This window comes from Loxodonta africana, chromosome 13 (assembly GCF_030014295.1).
Source record: "Loxodonta africana isolate mLoxAfr1 chromosome 13, mLoxAfr1.hap2, whole genome shotgun sequence".
NCBI classification, from domain to species: domain Eukaryota; kingdom Metazoa; phylum Chordata; class Mammalia; order Proboscidea; family Elephantidae; genus Loxodonta; species Loxodonta africana.
Genome location: NC_087354.1, coordinates 47,713,278 through 47,733,477, shown reverse-complemented (window position 1 = coordinate 47,733,477; position 20,200 = coordinate 47,713,278). Strand labels below are relative to the sequence as shown.

Here is a 20,200-nt window from a genome sequence, read left to right as displayed (position 1 = left end):
TGCCGTCAAGTCAATTCCGAGCCTATAAAACAGAGCTGCCCACAGGGTTTCCCAAGCTGCAGTCTTTACGGGAGCAGATCACCAGTTCTTTTCTCCAACGAAGCTGCTGATGGGTTCAAACTGCCAACCTTCCAGCTAACACCTGAGCGTTTAACCATCGCACCACCAGGGCTTCTGTGCTTGGGGTTACATGCCCCCAAAGGCATCCTAACTGATAGACCCTTGCCAACTGTCTCCTTTTATTTTTACATGTCTCCAAGGAATGTCACACATATGGTCAAAAACGCCTGCCTTGGGGTGGGACTACATGAGAGCACACTACAAAATATAAAGCTGTGTGATCTACGGTAGTGTGTGCGCTGCACCTCAACACCAAATGGAAAACACACACGGAAGACACCTCCAATACCACTGGGAGCCATGAGTTTGTCTCCTTTGTTCTCAAACCCTAGTCTCTCTTGGCTGGGGTAGACACTTCCTCTGGGTCCTTTCCCTCCTGCCCCCACTCTCTGGCTGGAGGAAGCTCTTCCTCCCTCCCGTGCCCTCCCCCACCAGGCCCCATCATCTTCTAGGGGGTTGAGGCGCTCTCGGTGTTTGCTGGTAGCCTCTCTGCCCCTCTCCCCAACTCCTGGAGCCCCAGGAACGCAGGTGTTCTGACACCCAGTCCTCCTTCCTCTCCACCACCCTGCACTCCATTCTGGGCCGAGCTTGTCTCCACCCTGGGGTCAAGTTCTCCCCATGAGGCTTCTCCACTCCTCCAGCCCCCAGTCTGAGCTCTTGGTAGGTTCAGGGAGTGCCTGCTGGGTGAAGGGCACAGATGTGGCCCTCGGAGGTCCGCTGAGCCTTGCTCCTCCCAGGCCTGCATGCCCCAGAGCAGAGGCTCGTGGAGCTTCAGGCCTAATTTGGAAACGGGGTCTTTGCAGATGTAACCACGTGAAGGTTGCACTGGATTAGGGTGAACCCCAAACCCAATGACTGGTGTCCTTACAAGATAAGGGGCACACAAGGGAGAAAGCTCATGGTGACACAGGCAGAGACGGATGTGTCTACAGGCCAATGATTGCCAGCAACCACAGGAAGCTAGGAAGAGGCAGGGATGGATCTCCCTAGAGGCTTCAGAGGGGGCATGGCCTTCATGTTGGCCTTCCAGCCTCCAGAACTACAAGAGAGTAAATCTGTAGTTTCAACCCCCCGCGTGTGTGGTTCTTTGTTACAACAGCCCCAGGAAACTGCTACAAGGACCCACACCACCCTGCTCTGGGCCCCAGGAAGGCTGGGAGCTCAGGGGAGTCGTGGAGTGGTGCTGTGTGGGAATCAATCAGAGATCAGGTTAAAACGCTGACTCAGGAGGTCCCAGGTGGGGCCAAGAGCCTGCACTTCTCACAAGCTCCTGGGTGGACCCAATGCTGCTGATCCAGGGCGCACTTTGAGTAGCCAGGGCCTACTGTGGTGGCTCTGACTTGAGCAGGTGTCAGAATCACCAGGAAGCCCCACTCCTAGAGCTTCTGACTCAGCAGGTTTGGGGCAGAGCATTTCTAACTAGTTCTCCGGCCACCCCATGCAGCTCGTCAGGGACCACACTCCGAGAATCATCAGCCTACAAGCTTCTAGGTGGAGTGGAGCCAGGCTGCCATCAAGAAGTACTTGTAGGGAAGTGTTCTCAGTAAACTCCCCAGAGAGCTAGGGGGGTTAAGAGGGACAGGAATGTCCAAGGCTCAACAACTTGCTGCGATTTCTTTTCCATTCTAAATAGTCACTTCCATGCCTAATTTCTTACTTTTTTTTAACTGATTGCTTATCAAGGCCCCCAAGTTGTAGAAGCTCCAGGCTCCACACAACCAGCCCACCCCTGCTCATAAGATAGTCACCGAGCCCTTCCACGGAGAAGTGTCCTGGAGCAGGGTTTGGAGGAATGGGCCCTCAGTGTAGCGAAGGAATCAAACGAGTTTTCTGTTTGGGGGGCTTCTTCCTGGGCCCAGCATATGATGGTCCCAGCCGTCTCCCATCCAGTGCCGCCATCCCTGTGTCATCTGACGACACCAGCACCAGTGAGAGACTCCCTGGTGACCACAGTGAGGCTGAGCACTTGAATACTAAGAGCCAAGGCCCCAAGGGATCAAGGGAATTGCCCAAGGCCGAGCACCAACCTCCAACAAACCAGCTCTCCTACCTTCCCCCTCAAAGAGCACCCTCTCGGCTTCAGCCTCTGAAATGGGGCTGGCAGGCTCAGGGGGACACCCCAAGGCAGACCTGGAGGCGCCTCTCCCACCTTCCCCCACAGCCCCCAGACTCCCCTGAAGAGGTGTAAAGAAGGAAGACACCGGCTTGTCCCCCACTCGAGAAGCCTATGAGGTGGTATGGAGGGCCAGCAGGCAGTGGCAGTGCCTGTTCTCAGCCAGACAGGAGGCTGGGTAAGCCTTGGGAGTCTGCCCAGGCCAAACCCCAAGCTACCCAGTCCCCCTACCCCCACTTCAGGGAACACCCTCCTGCCTCCCAAGTCACACCCAAAGCAAGCAGCAGCTGCCAGCCAGGCTCCGCATGGCCTTTATTTGCACCTCTCACCCTCCGATGATGATGCAAACACTGGGGAGGATGGTCCAGAGGGAGCCCAAAGGAGGCTGCAGAGGCCTGAGCCCTGAAAGGAGGGGCTGAGGTGCGGGGCTACCTGAGAATTTGAGGAGAGAAGGCTGGGTCCTGGTAAGGCAAGGCAGGCCCTGAGGCCTACAAGCACGTGGGTCAGTGCTGGCCAGGAAACAAGGCTGTGCTGCCTTCAGCTGAGTGCAGCCCGGCCCAGGACTCACTGCCTGGGAGAAGGGCCTGGGGGTTCACCCAGCCCGTCTGCTGGGAATGAGGACTCCGTTTTCTGGGAGCAGGGCCAGGCATGTAGTTCAGGCTGAGGCAGGGCTGACTGGAGAGCCTCAAGGTGCCCACCCCACCCTTTAATGCGTCAGAGAACCTAGTGCAGTGTTTGCGAACCTGGCCTTCAGTGCAGCTCAAACACCTGTGGCCGGCTGACATGAAGGGGGTGCCCCAATTCTCTGGAACAGGAGTAGGGCGACAGGAGCTTCTGGCAGGGGGAGGGAGAGATGGTGGGAGAACTAGTGCCCCCAGGCCCAAAGTCAGGTTTGTGTAGTCAAGGAGTGAGCTGGGCCTCTGGCTTCTGGGGGGCAGGGTAGGGGTGGGGGTGGCTCAACAGCCTGGGGGGACTAAGATTGGGTGAGGGTTTGGGGCATACACACCTGCCAGGTGGGAGGGCAGTGACAGGTAGCTGGGCCTCAAGGACATAACCACTTGTCCCAAGGCTGCCCCAAGAGGACTCCGCAACCCCAGCCCCCTGCCCACCTTGGGACCCTGGGACCATCTGATGCAAATGAGGCCCAGAGAAGAGAATGATCTGCTCAGCAATACACAGGAAGTTCATGGAGCCTATGAACCTAGCCTCCACGTCCGGGGTAGGCCTGAGGGATGAACAGGTGGTGAGGGAACAGGCTGACTCCCCTCCCTGCCTCCACCCCACCCAGGCCTCTCCTGTGTGGCCACCAGTACATGACCCTGAGGAGTCAGGTCTGTGGCCCCAACTCCAGTCAGGCACACAGGAGGACAGGGGACCAGGTCTTGGCCTAGACACTCTTCCGAAAACTAAACTTGAAAGACCCAAACCCTACAGAGACATGACCAAAACAGTGGAGTCTTACGATGCACTCAGTCCACACATACTGTGGCACGCATGCGCGCGCACACACACACGCCTACCTGTGTGCGCAATGCTCTCCTGCCCACGTTCTCAGTCACTGTTGCACACACACTCATGCACACACAGGTACACACACAGCATGCTCAGATGCCCTCCCCGGCCCATCGCCGGCCCAGCAGAGCACCAGCAGCTGGTGCCAGGGACTCAGTGCTGGCTGCTGACATGGAGGGTGTAGAAGGCCCAGGGCTCAGGGACGTAGATGACGCCCGGATACTTCTTCCTGAGCACGGGGTCGTTCCACAGCCAGGCGACCCAGAGCGCCACAAGCAGGAGGGTGAGGGCGAAGGAGTAGAAGAGGAAGAGGCCGTTGCTGTCCAGGAAGAGCCGCTTGCGCTTCCGATGCAGGACGAGGGCCAGCATGGCGAAGAAGGTGAAGATGAAGAGGATAAAGATCTGGCCCTCGGTGACCAGGTACCTGAAGAGGCCAGAGGGTGGGGTGAGGCGGGGGCCGTGACAACCCCGTCCTGCCCGGCACCCCTCCCTGTGCCTGAGAGCCACGCTATCCGCCCAGGCTCAGGGAGCCATGCTGCTCTAACCGCACCCCATATGCAGCATATTGGTTTGCTTAAAGAGTTGCCACAATTTAAACATCGGGAGATTACCCAAAAATGTGGATGTCTGGCTTCTCTGGTCACACTAGGTCCATACTCCCACGTGACAACAGCTGACTAGAGGAAGCAGCTACTCCTTTTAGGGAGAGGATTAATCTGCAGTTTGCCACAGTCCCCACCACTCCCTGTTGCCTCATGTGCTGCCTCCTTGATTCATTTGTTACCAGCTTGTTTTGCTGGCATTTGAGTTTGGGAATGCTGTTCCAATTCACAGAGTTGTTCTTAGCTATCTCCTCAAAGGCTGGGACAGTCTCAGATCTCCCAGAGTTCACTGCAGCTCCCAACACTACCCCCAGCACACAGCCAGGAGCTCAGTAACACTCGGAGGGATACTGAGGGGTCCCTTGGTCCACTCTCCAGCCTCTCGGGAGAACCGCAGTGCTGACCCATCCTATTCAGGAAACGCCAGCACTACAACTTAATGGCTGTATAACCTTGGGGAAGTTACATGACATCTTGGAGCCCTTGTTTTATAACCTATATATAAAAAAAAAAATCCCCAAACCGAACCCGGTGCTGTCAAATCGGTTCCAACTCATAGCGACCCTATAGGACAGAGTAGAACTGCCCCACGGGGTTTGCAAGGAGCGGATGGTGGACTTGAACTCCTACCTTTTGGTTAGCAGCTGAGCTCTTAACCATTGTGCCATAACTGGTCCTACCTCCCCAGGTTACTGCGATGAGCTGTGCACATCTCTCACTTGGACAAGCGTGTCGCTCAGCAGAGGGCTGCTGCTACGACTGTAGCTACCACTGCATCAACATGCTGTGGGGAAGAACCGGGCGGGAGGCTCTTCCCCGTGTCTGACCTCCTTTCCTCTCGCTGTGGTTTGTATCCATTTCTTTGAATCCTGTCTCAGCTGACCCTCTCAGCCAGGAAGGGGCAAGCCCTGGAGGAAACTTTTCATTTTCCAGGAGACCTCCTCTCAGGGAAGGCCCAATACTGACCCAGGTCCTTCCTGTGACACCCACAGTCCCAGGGAATCTGTCCCCTGTGTAGAAGTGACAGGAAGGGTAAGAGCCTGGCTGAGGCCTGGGACATCCATAAAGGGAACGGAGAGCTGGAGGGGAACCAGGCGAGGGCTCCTGAGGCCTTGGAATCCCCCCATGTCTGCTCCCTACATCTCCCTGGTGCTTTACGGCTTACAGAGCCCCTTTCTCTTCCCCCGGATCCTTCCAACTCCTGAGAGGGAGACAGGCAGGTATCATCATCACCATTTCACAGAAGAGGAAACTGAGGCCCACAGGGTTCTACAGAGCTTGGTGTCAGAGGCGGATTCTACTGGCCCCAGGGAGCACTGGGATGCTGGAAGGAGGGGCAAAGAGGCGGGAGGGGCACGAGGACAGAGAGGTTGTGCAACCTCGCTGCTTCCTCCCACCTCCCTGCCACACTCAGGTCTGGCTTCCTGGTAGCACAGAGGTGCCACAAGACACTGTCACATTCCCCACTAGACAGAAAAGGAGACAGGGCCCCGGAGAGGGAGACCCTTGCCCGGAATCACTCGGCCAAGTCTGTGGTGAGTCAGCGTTTCACTGCCGTGGCTCACTGAGCACCCACCCCCACGCCTGCCACAGGGGCAACGTCCTCTCACCAGTAGTACAGGCCACTGGGCACCACCAGGAGCAGGGCTGTCCCCGGCACGGAGCTCTCGGCTTTGGTGGGCGTGAAGCAGCCACTGAAGTACATGAAGAGGATGAGGAAGAAGGGGACGTACCTGCAACAGGGACGCCAGAGCCTTAGGGCCGGCCGGCCACCCCAGCTGCCACCTCCGCCTGGTCCTCTCCGTCCCCATGGCCCATGCCCTGCACCATCCCGTGGGTGTCACTTCATGGTGTACAAAATGCCTGACTTGGATGAGGGTGCTCACCCCTGCTCAGCCTTTCCTGCTCTGGAGACCCAGGGTGGGACACAAATGGAACCAGGAAGACGAGGCCTGCTACCTGAGCACATGCAAATCAGAGGCTGAGGCTATGAGGCAGGGGCCCTGGGATGCTGCGCCTCACTCAGTCCATGTAGGGGCAAGTGTGTGGGGTGCCTTTGTCTCGCACACACCCCCTAAACACAAGCAGCCCCAGCCCCACACTGGCTGAAACAGGTGCGCCCTGCAGGGCTGAGGAGACAGAGGCCCAGGGCTAGGTTAAAAAAAAGAAACCAGCACCTGCTGGCACCCTCTGAGGGCTCAGAAGCCCGCGTGCACTCAGCCCACAGCCTCATCCCTCCCACGCACATACATCTCACCCTAAAGGCACTTGCTTCTCTACCCATACACAGGCCCCTCTTCCCGCACACCTGTCCTGACTCTCACACACCCGTCTCTTAACCATGTTTACCCATCCTCCTGCCTCCCCCTCAGCCACTCCCCACGCTGCCGTGCTCTCTCAGCTATTTCTCCAGGTCTCTGCTCCTCCCTCCCCAACCTTCCAAGGGAAGGGTCTTCCGGCAAAGGCCGGGGAAGAGCTGACAAACACCTGCCCAGAGACCCTGAACCCACTGAGCCAGGAGGAGTCCTCACTTTCCATGTCTGAAGCAGGGCCTGGAAACACAAAGGTAGAGTGTGTGTGAAGTGACAAAACCCTCTCACTAAGGAGTAAAGCTACCCAGGTCCCAGGGTAGTCCTGTCACTCACTGACAACCCTTCCCAGCCCTCCTCTGGCCTCAGTTTATCCTGTGTGAAGTGGAGGCTTGGAACAGATGACCGCTCCCAGCTTGGGCCCTGGATCTCCCATGGCTGAGCCCACATTTCTGGGGTTATCCTCCATACCGCGGGATAAGGTGGGGTGGAGGAGTTTCCCCCCTGGGGTGGGGGAGAGCACAAACAGCACCCTGTACCCCCACACGGCTTCTGTTTCCTCCTTGCCTCCATGTCACAGACCACAAGCCCGATTTGGGTGAGGGGTCCCCTACTTCATCCACACCCGCACTTCAACCATCTGGGGGGTTGTTTTTCAGGGCTGTATCCCCATCGTCCCCCAGCCTCCTCAGGCTCCAGGCTCGGCAAGGCAGGGACGACAGCCGCTCACTGCCCTCTTATGGCCGCCACCGGCACTGCGGGCTAGGAGGAGGCGGGGCAGGGTGCCAGTGCCCCGGCCAGGCTGTGGCCGTGCTCACAGCGCCCTCCCAGGGGAAGAGAACGCCATTGCAGCTGCTCTGCTTGATAGAGGAAGAGAGGGTCCAGAGCCCTGGGAATAGACAGGCTGACTGCATGCACTCTCCAAGCCCAGACGAGAGCCATCACTCACCACATGGAGTGGCCCAGGTACTCGTCATAATAGTAGAGCAGCTCAAAGGAGTCAATCTGCAGGAAGCGGGGGCACAGCAGTTAGGACGGGATGCCCTTCAGGGAAGGTGCCTGGCCCCAAGCAGCCCCTCTGGCCACCCTCCCCGACTCCCTAGCCTCCCCTACCTGCTGTCATTCCCTAAGGCCTGGCCAGCTAACGTGTTATTTCTGATAGGACCTGAGCACCCTAGCCTGGCCAGTTGCAGGGAGGGGGAGGTGGCCTCACCAGCGTCTCTGGTTTGAGATTCTTGATGATGGGGTTCTCGCGTACAGACAGGTGGTGCTGGTAACCACTGAAGAGCAGGCGGTGGTTCACGGAGTCACCCACCAGGTGGATGCTGGCGCCCATGATGAAGGTGATGATGCTGATGTAGATCATGGAGCGGGGCAGGGTCCGGGGGGACCGCTCGATGAGCTGGGGTGCAGAGTAAGGTGTGTCCCAACAGCCCGAACCCTTCCTCCATCACGGTATGTGACACCCTCTGCTTCCCTCCCAACACCTGGGGTGGGATGGGGATGGATGCCACTGGCTGAAAAGTCACTTGGAAGCTGGTGGGTCCCTTTGGTGAGCCCCATGCCAACCTTTAGATTCTCACATGATCCCTGTGAACTAGGTAGGGACCAGGGGGACCAGCATCCCTTTTTCCCAGGACAGAAACAGGCACAGAGGGGCCAGCTCCTTGTCTAAGGTCACACAGGAGCTGGAGGTGACAGGCTCCCAGGCCCCAGGCCCATCCTCCCACTGCTCCAGCTGCACCTACAGCCACAGCGCCCCTGGGTGGCTGCGTGAGGCACTGAAAGGACCCTTCGATTTCTGAGTGATTGGCCCACAGCAAACATGGGGATGGGGGTGCTTCTCCAACTAAATCATTTAACTGAAAAGGCTCCTTGGAATTCTGAGATTATAATCTTCCTGCTTCTGGCGATTTGAGGGATCTCTCTTAAACACTAACTGATGGGGATAGTCGACAGTGGCAGTTGTCTTAAGAGCTCTTAGTTGGAAAAGGGAAAAGCTGGCAGTCCTCGTCGCAGTCACATCAGGGATCCCAGGCCAAAGGGCCCGCTGCCATCTGGTCCCAACCTGCCTTCCCAACCATCCCTGACCTCTCCCTGGGCACCCAATCACTCCTTCCACCTCAGCTTCCCCAAATGCCTTATGGTTTCCCAAACACAGCCTCGTCTTCAGATCCTTCTGCCCTGAGCCTCTTCCATTCACGTCTCAGCACATGGGGCTGAGGGCCACATCAAACCTCCCTTCTGGGGAGGCCTCCTCCGTTCCTCCTGGCCAGAGGCAGTGCCTGACTCCCCTGGGACCCACAGGCACCTGACACCTTCCATGATCACAGCCTTCATCTCCCCCCCAACCCCCGCCCCAACCCGCTGTCAGGCAGGGGAAGAGCCTGATTCTGCTGGACCCAGGGCTCCGCCCAGCTCCCAGCCAGATGTAAGAAGGAAGGGGGATAGGAGATAGGAGGGGAGGGGCTTCCTGAGGAGGTGGGGCCTGGGACTGTACCTTGAGAAGAAGAAAAGGTGTGATGATGTTGTAGGCCATGTGGAAGTAGTCCCCCACGCTGGGCTTGTTGAGCGGAAACCATTCCAGAGGGAACACCAGCTGGAGAGGATGGGAGGGAATGGTGTTCACCCAGGCACAGCCCACGAGACCCCACTGTCTCCCCCCACCCCACCCCATCACACACACACATCTTTTTGTGATCCCTGGGGCTCCTCTTGGCAACTCCAGACAGAAGGTATTACCAGACAGGGAAACTGAGTCCCAGAGAAGGTAAATCAACTTGTCCCCAGTCACACAGTTGATGCAAATCTGGTGCCTGACCCCATGCCCTCTCCTAAATAGATGTCCCAGGACACCAGCCTGGGAGTCAGGAGGTGCCTCTGGGGCTCAGCTATGCCACCAACTTGCTGGGTAACCCTGGGCAGGTCCTTCCCCTCTCTGAGCCTTTCCCATACGTAACACAACTGGGGTGCCCCATGTCATTCGCTTGGACCCTTAGGGCTCTGGCACTCCAGGTCTTATGGTGATGACGAGCTCTCCTGACCACTGGGTCAGCGGCCTGCCTCCCAGGCCAGAAGCCCCACCCCAGGTTTGGAAAGATCCTTTATCTGCTGATGGACCCTTCCAGATTAGGTGAAAGTATAACGAAGTAGAAACAAGCACCTTCTACAAAGCAGCTTCAAATTGTCCACCTCTACCCTGCCTGAGGGAGGAAGGCAGGCCGGGGGCAGCTCCGCCCGTCTGGAATGCCCTCTCTCCCCTGTTCCATCTATCAAGCCCTGGCCTTGTAGGGTCAGTGTGAAGACTACATCACAAACACCCCAAACTGTGCTTCCAGGATGCGTTGGCTGAGAATGTGTGTAATGACTAAGAGTGTCCATCAGAAATTTAACAGGCATCTCTTTTAACTTAGAAATGCCACATTGGACAAAGCTAACCCGCAGAAATAAAACCTCCAGGATACAGGAGTCTCAATCTCTTTTTTTTTTCTCTCACTCTATGTGTGTATCTTTATATCTTTATCAATGAAATATTTTATGACAGTAAAATAAAAGAAATAGGCTGATTCTTCAACCCAACAGGACTAGTAGAATAAATTATGGTACATCTTGACTAAAAACCAAAAAACCCAAACCTGTTGCCATCAAGTCGATTCCGACTCATAGTGACCCTATAGGACAGAGCAGAACTGCCCTATAGAGTTTCCAAGGAGCGCCTGGTGGACTTGAACTGCAGACCTTTTGGTTAGCAGCCGTAGCACTTAACCACTATGCCACCAGGGTTTCCCACATCTTGACTACAGAAGGTTAAGCAGCCATTCTGAGAAACGATTCCTTACGTGTACCGACGTGGAGAGAGATGCATGATATCTCCTAAGGCAAGCAAGTTGCAGAATAAGGTGTGAAGTAAAATCTCATTTGGTTAGGGAAAAAAAAAAAAGACAAGGGAAGAAAACCCCTCTGTATGTGTGTGTTGGTATGAGCAGAGAAAGGAGTGGAAGGATGTTTCCCAAACTGTCAGGGGTGGAACTGGAAAGGGGGTAGGGAGGGTCTAACCCATCTCTTTTTTGTATACTTGGGTATGAATTGACTTGTTACAATGATATTACTTTCATAATTTCTAAAGGTTTTTTTTTTTTTTTTAAAGTTATTACTTTTGGGGATATCATGTATACATCTGAAAAGCTCCAGTGTCCACATGAGCCAGGTGTTGATTTACTCTGCTTCTCAGAAGCCTCTCCTGGTTGGGCAAGGCTGGGAGGATCCTCCAAGGAGCCCCACTTGGGTTTACATAGCCACAGCAACTCCGGGCAGGAGGGGGAAAGTGATTTTTCCAGCAGAAGACCCCCATTAGGGCAGCTGAGACCGAGTCCTATGAGCCTGCTCCTGACTCCATCTTTTCATTCCCCAGACACCATAGTTTGGTGGGCAGCTCCTTTAGCCGCAAATACATAAGCCCTGGTGGCACAGTGGTTAAGAGTTCGGCTGCTAACCAAAAGGTCAACAGTTCAAATCCACCAGCTGTTCCTTGGAAACCCCATGGAGTTGTACTCTGTCCTATAGGGTCACTATGAGTTGGAATCAACTCAACGGCAATAGGTTATATTATTATTATCATTCAAGCTGGAAGGGGGCTCAGAGCAATCTTTTTACAGATGAGAGAACTGAAGCCCAGAGGACAGTGACTTGTCCAAGGTCACCCACACACCTGACTCCTGGCTCAGTGCCTTTTCTTTTTTCCTACACTTAAAAAACAATATGACAACATCACACAAAGTCTGCAACAAAGAGAGCCCGTATCTACCATCGCTCCTCCTCCTGATACCACTGCCAGGCAGCCTTTCTTTATCCCTTCAGGTCTTCGGTCCCAGGGATACAAAACCGTTACCAGTTCGCCATCAGTCAGTTTACTTGCCACTTAGGAACCGTTTTCCTCCTTAAACATTAAGTTGTAGACATTTTCTAGGCTGCTCTATATCTCCATAATTCCTGCTTAATGGCCAAATAACACTCCCTATATTGGAAACAGAAACCCTGGTGGTGTAGTGATTAAAAGCTACGGCTGCTAACCAAAAAGTCAGCAGTTTGAATTCACCAGGCACTCCTTGGAAAGTCTATGGGAGCAGTTCTACTCTGTCCTACAAGATCGCTATGAGTCAGAACCAATTCAATGGCAATGGGTTTGGGTTTTTTTTTTTTTTTGGTTATACTGGAAACAGCAGTATTGATTTCCCTCGTCCCTACTGCTGGACACTGAAGTCTCTTTCAAGTTTTGGCTATTATAATCAACACTACAATGAACATCTCTGGGTGCAGAGGCTATCCTCTTCTAGCTCATTACCTCCTCAGGGCAGATTCTCTGAATCAGTCTTGCTGGCTCAGGAAGGATGAACATATTAGGGTTCTTGAAACACACACAACAGTTTAACCTTGTTGGGAAGGGGGTGGGTTCTGGAACCAGAGTACCTGGATTCAGATCCTGGCTCCTCCACTTGCTAGCTGTGAGACCTTGGGACAGTTACCTACCCTCTTTATCCTCAAGTTTTCTCATCTCTACAATGCGGACTATGATAGGATCAATGTGAGAATTGAATAAATTGGAATAAGAGTTCAGAATAGAGCAGGCACTCAATATGTATTAGCTGCCATTTTTACCTCCTGTTAGTCATTCAGTAAAAATGTATCTAGCACTTACCATGTTAGGCACTAATTATTATCTTGCAAAGCTGCTTTCCGAAAGGCCTTTGCTAATTTGCAGTATCACTAGCATGGACGAGGTGTCAACTTCAACATTGGATATTGTTATTTTTGTCACACACACACAAATTAGCAATTTTGTACATGGTGATACCTCATGGAATTTTTTTCACATCCTGTTATCTATCCTTCCATCCATCTATCCATCCACCTATGACAAGTGAGGGGCTTTGGTATCCTTCCAGTATTAACCTCACCCGTGGAGACCATTAGTGTATATCAATGCATGAAGCAGCTGTGGAGGCAAGGAGATGGTTTCACCAAATGGCACTACAAATTATCTGAGTCTCAGAGTCATATATAATATGCAGAACCAGCCTCTACCCTTCATCTTTGGAAGATAATATCTCTAGACCGTGGGGAAGGACTGTGGGAAAACTCTGCTTCCTTTCCCATACTCCTGTTTCAGTGATTTGGTTAAACCTGGTTCACCAGCTTAATATGTGGGCTTATCATGGTCATGGCACACAGGTCTCCCATGCGGGTTGCGGCTTAGTAGGACTGTTCAGGTCCCCCAGTTCCTTGGCATGCTGGCAGCTGCCTCAAAGGCCAAAGTCACAGAGCTAAAGGATCTGAAGACATCCAGTCCTAGTCTCTCAATTTGCTGGTAGGGGAATGATTTGCCTAAGTCCACTTAGATAATATAAGTTACACTAAGTTTCCTCACTCCTGATTAGGGCTCCGTCCACAGCTTCACACTCACCATGGCAATGGGGCGGCCAAAGTCCAGAACCCAGTTCTGCAGGGTGAAGTAGAACCAGAGGTCAAGGTGGAAGGGAGCCGTGCGGGCAGCCTCATCAGCCTTCACAGAGCCGTGCCTGGGAAGAAACCAGACTAGAAGTTCAATTCTTCTCTCCTCCTTCCATGGGACTCTGCCCCTGAGATGTGCCACAGAGAGGGCTGGGGGAGACACAAGATTAAGTTCTAGGGAAAGGATTATTGCTGGAAACACTAGGGTCTGGCCCTGAGGTCAAGGGAGTAGATACCAGCTGCCCTGGCCTTAGCCTCTCTGTGCTTCAAGAAGAAACTGCCCAACAGGGATAATAACTGTTGGACTCTCTCCCCCATGGAATGATGGGAAAATAAAAATAAACAAAGGATACAAATGTAGCTAAAAAATGTAAAACATGACCATGATGATGACAGTTGCTAACCTTTATGGACACTTACTATGTTCCTGGCACTATTGTTAGCTCTCATTTTTCACATGAAGGATATGGTGAAACCATGTGCCAAGAACAGGAGTGGTGTGACATGTCCCCATATTCCCCAGAGTTCTCAGCCAGCACCTGGCTTAAGCTCAGTCATTACTGGCTGATTTAGAGGCTTTCCTCTGTCAATGCAGCTGTTGGCTTTCCTTCTGTAACATTCCAGCACCCTTTTGAGCCAATCCCAAGAATGGTCTGTACTGGACTGGCAGCAGAGCTCAAACAACAGGGAGACAAGCTCTCGGGGGATTTTATCATGCTGTGGTAGCAGGTAAGACAATGGAGTGGGCCTGCCCGAGGTCAACGAAGCCTTACTGTCATCTCTGCTCAGTGCCCCCACATGTCCTGAATGCCACCTGCGTGGTACGCTAGGAGCGTACCTCACCATCTCATCTAATCCTCACGACAACACCAGGAGGCAGGAGCTGTTATCCCATTTTACAGATGAGGATAATGAGGTTTAGAGGGGGTGAATGACTTAGCCAAGGAAACCCATTTAGTAAGGAGCTGCAGTGACTATTCCTTTTGTCGACCTATTTCCAACCCCGTTTCTCCTGGTAAGAGACGAGGTTTCCTTGGCCACAGGGAGGGTCTGTGATCCAGGCTGGCTCAGTGGGACTTTTCTAACTGGAACTGGTGAAACGAGGGATTTAAGCCCAAGGCTGCCTGCGGCCAACGTTCCAGTCTTAAGGGACAGTCAGGTGAGAATCAAGTAGCCCTACGGAAAGAAGCAGGGAGAGGGAAAAAACAGCCCTAAGTGTGTTCAGGTCCCCAGTTTCAGGCATCCCCACTGCCACTGGCTGGTCACATGAGCCAATACACTCCTTTTTGCTAAGGGTGTTGCAGTTCACATTGGATTTCTGTCACTTGCAACCCAGGAGTCCTGAATAGCACAGAATTCAAGCCCAGGCCTATCTGAATTCAAGGCCTGTGTTCTTAAAAGCTCGGTATTCTGCTCCGGTTGTTACAATAAACCACATGGCATATGGTAGAAAGGGCTCACTGAGGCTTGGAACAGCACACAAGGACTGCCTGAAGGAAGGGAGCCATAAAGCATGGATGGGCGAATTTACCCAGACAGGAAAGCAGGATCAAAGGCTGGAGGTGAAAGTGCAGAAAGGCACTGCAAGGAGGTGATGCCTGGCTTACTGGAGGGAGAAGAAAAGGAAGGATTGGCTGGGTCTTCAGACTGGACAGTACTCAGAAACCAATTATGTGGAATTCTCAGGGGCCTGAGATGAGGACCAGCATGGAGACCCCACCCTGCCCCTTCCTGTTGGTGGCCATCAGGGCAAGGCCTCAAAAAGTAGACAATGATAACATCCAGGCCCAAAGAACCTGGATAGAGAAGGGTACGACCCCTCAGTGTTTTGCTCTGGAAACCTCCAAACGGGGCAAAGAGTGGGACGTTTGGCATAAGGAATTAAGAACTTTTGAAAACCTGCAGAAGCACTTGGAAGTGGATCCCTGGCACCTGTAATGGGCTCAGTAACTATTTCCTCCTACACCTTGGGAGGCACCTTGGTCATGGGGATCCCTGTCATCAGTCTAGCGCAGCTGAGCAAGGCAGGACAAAAAGGCAGACACAGGGCAGACATTCAGCTTGGGAATCCAGACTTATCAGCAGGGGACTGGTTTTCTCCTGTTGGGACCCTGACTACAGGAGGCAGGTCATGGAGGGTGAAAGCATACTTTCCTCCAGCTCTGTTCTGGGGATGAGCAACCTCAAGCCTGTCCTGCATTCCTGACTCCACACACTGAGCCCCCGGCCTGGCCAGCCCTAGGTCTCAATCACCAGCAACTGCTGCTGAGAACAATGATGAAAGCACAATGCCAGATAACCTGAAACAAGACTGGCTATACTCTCCTTCACAGCTTTACAAGTCTACCATATGGGGAAACCGATACCATGACAGTCAGACAGCTCATACCATACAGTTGAGGTATTCAAAGCAGTCGGCGGCATCTGCAGGACTGCCTAGCAGAAAACGAAGGGGTCTTATTCTGGGGGAGTCAAGCCGGGACCCTTGGATGGGGACATTAGAGGATTGATTTTGATTCCTCATGAAGAAACATATAAATATCCGACCTGATGGAAAATTTGAACAAAAAGCGAGAAAATGATGGCAAATAATGAGAGAAAAAAATAAAGGCAATTAGAAACTCTAGGAAAAACAAAAGCAACATAGGAAAGCAAGTGTAATCATTGAACATGTAGGGAACACTATTTACATGGCTAAAATAATGCAAATATTGTATGTTGATTTGTCCATTTTTAGAATCAATCCATAGGCGAAACATGGAAGACTATTATTGTTAGAGGACAGCAGATAAATATTATCAACTTTGACAACTTGAAAGTAAAAACACAGATGACAGGAGTTGGGGAAAAGGGTGAGGAAAGCTAGGTTAGACTAAGGTATTAAAAGTCTCCTTTTAAAAGTGGCTTCAGCTCAGCAATGAAGTCACTCCTGAGGTTCACCCTTCAGCCAAAGATTAGACAGGCCCATAAAACAAAATAAGACTAAAGGGGCACACCAGCCGAGGAACAAGGATAAGAAGGCAGGAGCAGACAGGAAAGCTGGTAATGGGGAACCCAAGGTCGAGAAGAGGAGAGTGTTGACATGTCGTGGGTTCGGCAACCAATGTCACAAAACAGTATGTGTACTAATTGTTTAATGAGAATCTAATTTGTTTTGTAAACCCACATCTAAAGTACAATAGAAAAAAAAGTTACTGATTGAAAAAAAAGTTACTGATTAAAAAAAAAGTGGTGAATCAAGAGATACTAGTTGACCAAAAAAGACATAATGGTTTATGTACATCCTCTAAGGCTTCAAAGGTAATTGTTATGGAGTGAATTATGTCCCTCAAAAATTTATGCTGAGTCCTAACCCCTGGTACCCGTGAACATGACATTGCCTGGAAATAGGATCTTTGAAGGTGTTATTAGTTAACATGGATTCATACTGCAGTAGGGTGGGTCCTAATCCAATCTGAGAGATGTCCTATAAAAGAAAAGCCAGACAGACACAGGGGAAAGGCAGCCATGTGAAGATGCATCTATGAGCCAAGGAAATCCGGGGGTTTCCAGAAGAGACAACGAAGGATCTTCCCCTACAGCAGATAGAGTGAGCCTGGCCCTGCTGAGACCCTGAATTCAGACTACTAGCCTCTAGAACTGTGAGACAATAAATTTCTGTTTTTATAAGCCACCCAGTTTGTTTCATTTTGTTACAGCAGCTCAAGAAATGAGTACAGTAACCCATAGAAAAACAAAACGTAATGAAAAAAGAACCATCTTGGAAAGATGGGGGAGGCATCCAAAATCAAACCCATTGCCGACGAGTTTATCCCAACTCACAGCGACCCTACAGGACAGAGTAAAACTGCCCCACAGGGTTTCCAAAAGGCCTTCGAACCAGTTCATTCCAGTTCAGATCCCTGCTGAGAATTTGCATTTTCACTCCCAGGTATACTGAATCAGAATCAACATTTTAACAAATTACCCAGGTGATTCTTACGTATTATAAATTCTATAATCCACTGCTTCACTATCTACTAGTGGTTCTCAGAACCGGTGCCAGAGAACTTGTTAGAAATGTAAATTCTCAAGAGGGGTTCAAACCAGTTTGAAGCCTTGGTTTCCAAGGCTGTCACCTTTATGGAAATAGACTGCCACATCTTTCTCCTGCATAGTGCCTGGTGGGTTTGAACCTTTCAGACAGCAGCTGAGTGCTTAACCATTGCATCACCAGGGCTCTATGGGGGAGGTATAAGTGAGCCAAGTCATACCAGGAAGTCAGTAGGTCACATAAACCAAGAAACAGTCTATTTAAGAGCATGGACTTTGGAGACTACCTGAATTCATATTCCAGCTTTGCTACTAACCAGATCTTGAGCAAGTTATTTAACTTTTTGGCATCAGTTTCCTCATCTGTAAAATGGGGATTAATAGTAGATCTTACCTCAAGGGTTGAGGTGAGTTAATATATGCAAAATGCTTAGAATACTACCTAGCCCACAGAAAGCACTACATTAAGTGTCTGTTATTATTATAAGCCTGTTACTAAAAAATATGAACAGCTAAAGAGGCTAAGGTGGTTGTTTCTGGTGTAGGGAAGGGGTAGGGCTTTTATACTCTGAGTCCTCTGTAGTATTTGAGTTAATCATGGGCATGTGTTACTTTGACTACAATACAAGAAAATGTCTAACAGGGCAGCTGGAAGCTAGAGAGGTACTGAGTGCCTTGATATTAAGGGTATGCAAGCAAAGCATGGATGTAGCAGAGGTAATGAAAGCATCCTAGGAGTTGGGCAGGATGATTCTGCCTTCTGTCTTGTGCAGCAATGATATTGGGAATGGGCTCAGAGGCACCCACTGGAGGGAAGGGGCAGAGACACCCTAGGAAAGAGACGGCCCCTCATGTTATCCCTGGGGAATGCCCTGGCTGGTGGGGGGCTCATGCAGAAGCAATGGAGGACATCACTCGCTGGCAGCCACGGTGGAGCAGTAAGAACAGAAACCAGGAGTCAGAGCCCTGAGTTTAGTTCTTGCCAGCACATGACATACCTCTGTGGGCCTCAGTTTCCTCATCTGTACATTGGAAGTGTTACCTGGCAGCTCACTGGGAGGTTTTGAAGACTGAGTAAGGTACTAGACAAGGAAGCCCCATGCAGGTGACAAAGTGGTGACCATATCTGATACCCATAGGCTGTTCTAACCAGGGTACTGCAGTTCAGGGCAGCTGCAGAACCCCAACTTGATGGGGATACACAACAGAGAAGTCCCTCAGGTAGAGGCTCCGTGGAAGAAGACAGCTGGCAAGAACAGTGGGACCTCCTTGGGGAAGGTAGAAGGCCACAGGGCAGGTGCTGTGGCAGACAGTCTTGAGTGCGCAACTCAGCCTAGGCAAGCTCCTTAGCTCATCTAGGCCTGTTTCCACCCCAGTAAAATAATACCTTATAGGTGAGGCAAGACTTAGATGGTCTAATGGGTCTAAAACACACAGGACATACTCAGTAAATTGTTCCTAAAAGTGAGAAAGAAAACCGAGTCCACAGTCCCTCAGTCCACATTCCCCTCAGCAGCAGGAGAAAGAGCTATTCTCAGCCCAGTCTCTCTGACATCTCACCTTGTCCCAAACCATACCACAAACTTTCTGAAACTGGCTCTAAGCACAACAGTGCTCAAACACCTTCCATGGCTCCCCAGTGCCTACGGAATAAAAGCCACATCCTTAGCTTGCCATTCAGGGAAAGAGCGAGAGTGCAGCAACTAAGGGGCCTAGGGCCCAAAAAGAGGAACTCACTCCCAGGGTTGTGCCCTGCCCTGAGAGTGACTGACTCCTACAATTTTGTGTTCTAGGCACCTCACTCTGGTCCCAGCCCTGTGGCCATTAAAGTCCCTTCACAATTGGGCAGCCTCCGCAGCCACTTCCCTTCACACCCACAAAGCTCCGGCACCACTGCGCCCCTTCTCTTTCCCCAAACTGTCTTCCGGCTGGAACAGCTTTTCTTCCCTATGAGTCCTCTGAGGCCCAGTTCAAGTGCCACCTCCTCCATGAAGCCCTCAGAGATTACCTCTCACCCCCACTTGGGCTCTGTCCCTCCCAGCCTCTACCGGAAGGTGAGCCCCTCCAGCTTCACCCTACCCGGCCCCTTAGTGCCTGGGGCAGTGCTGGGCACACCCAGATGCTTAATGAATGAATGCCTGTTGAATAAATATCTCCGATCAGTAAAATGAGAAGTAGAAAGAATGGAGGGGAAGTTTAAAGGTGGCTTCCGAGCCACCCCTTCCAAATAAAAAAACTAACTCCCCTTGGGTGAGAGAAAAGCCGTTCCTTCTTTCTTCTTTTGGGTGTGGGGAGGGGGGCCAACCACCCTTCTCCACCGAGTCTTTCATTGCGTTCCCACATTCTTGGGTTACCTCTGAGGGAGAGAGCCTCTTAAATAACAGCAGAATCCAAGTCCCATTCAGGACCGGAGGGACCCCGAGAACTTGGAGGTGGCGCCTGGGGTTTGCAGATGCACTGTGGGTCCGAGTGAACGAAGTCGTTCCCCCGGGCCGCCGCCTCCCACCCCGAATTTCCCCTCTCCGTGGGCAGCCCGAGGAGAGGCGGCCCCGGACCCCAGACCCCCGCCCGGGCTCCTCACATTCGGGCGACGGCGGAGCCGGGGACGCTGAACCTCACTGGCTCGGGGCTCCCTACGAAGGGACGGAAGCCGGAGGCAGGGCGCAGGCGAGCGGACGAGGGGTTAGCTGCCAGGGCAGTGCAGGAAGGCCGACTCCAGGGGCGGCTGGCCCAGTCGCGGGCTCCGCTCCACCGAGGGCCCCCGCCACAGAGGAGGGTCTCCAGCGGGGCCCTCACCCCGCGCCGTGGGGGGAAAGCGTTCCCAGTACCCGGGCGCGGAGCCCAGCCCCTCACCCGGGGTCCCGCGCCCACCTGGCCTGCAGTGAAGAGGCGCCCGGCTGCGTGCCCGGGCCTCCCGCCGCTCCCGGGTGCTGCCGCCTCCGCGCCGCTGCCTCCATGACTGCCCGCCCGCCTGCCAGGGCCCCGGCCCTGCTTCTCCGGGGAAG

The 20,200-nt window shown here is 52.6% G+C and overlaps 1 protein-coding gene across 6 annotated transcripts in view; it reads right to left on the bottom strand.

The window, feature by feature from the left end:
* The window catches only part of CLN6 (CLN6 transmembrane ER protein), a 22,574-nt gene extending 2,374 nt beyond the window's left edge, over positions 1 to 20,200 (bottom strand). The window contains exons 1-8 of one of the 6 annotated variants that reach the window (XM_064267340.1): positions 20,067 to 20,198; positions 13,117 to 13,231; positions 9,157 to 9,255; positions 7,870 to 8,058; positions 7,606 to 7,661; positions 6,879 to 6,899; positions 5,958 to 6,080; positions 1,869 to 4,169 (exon numbers count right to left, since the gene is read on the bottom strand). In XM_064267340.1, coding sequence (XP_064123410.1) covers positions 3,899 to 4,169; positions 5,958 to 6,080; positions 6,879 to 6,899; positions 7,606 to 7,661; positions 7,870 to 8,058; positions 9,157 to 9,255; positions 13,117 to 13,231; positions 20,067 to 20,152 — 960 coding nt within the window. In that variant the 5' untranslated portion in view covers positions 20,153 to 20,198 and the 3' untranslated portion in view covers positions 1,869 to 3,898. Of the gene's footprint in view, positions 1 to 1,868; positions 4,170 to 5,957; positions 6,081 to 6,834; positions 6,900 to 7,605; positions 7,662 to 7,869; positions 8,059 to 9,156; positions 9,256 to 13,116; positions 13,232 to 20,066 lie in introns of those variants that run through there. The other 5 variants (XM_064267341.1, XM_064267342.1, XM_003418381.4 and 2 more) reach the window with 5 other exon arrangements.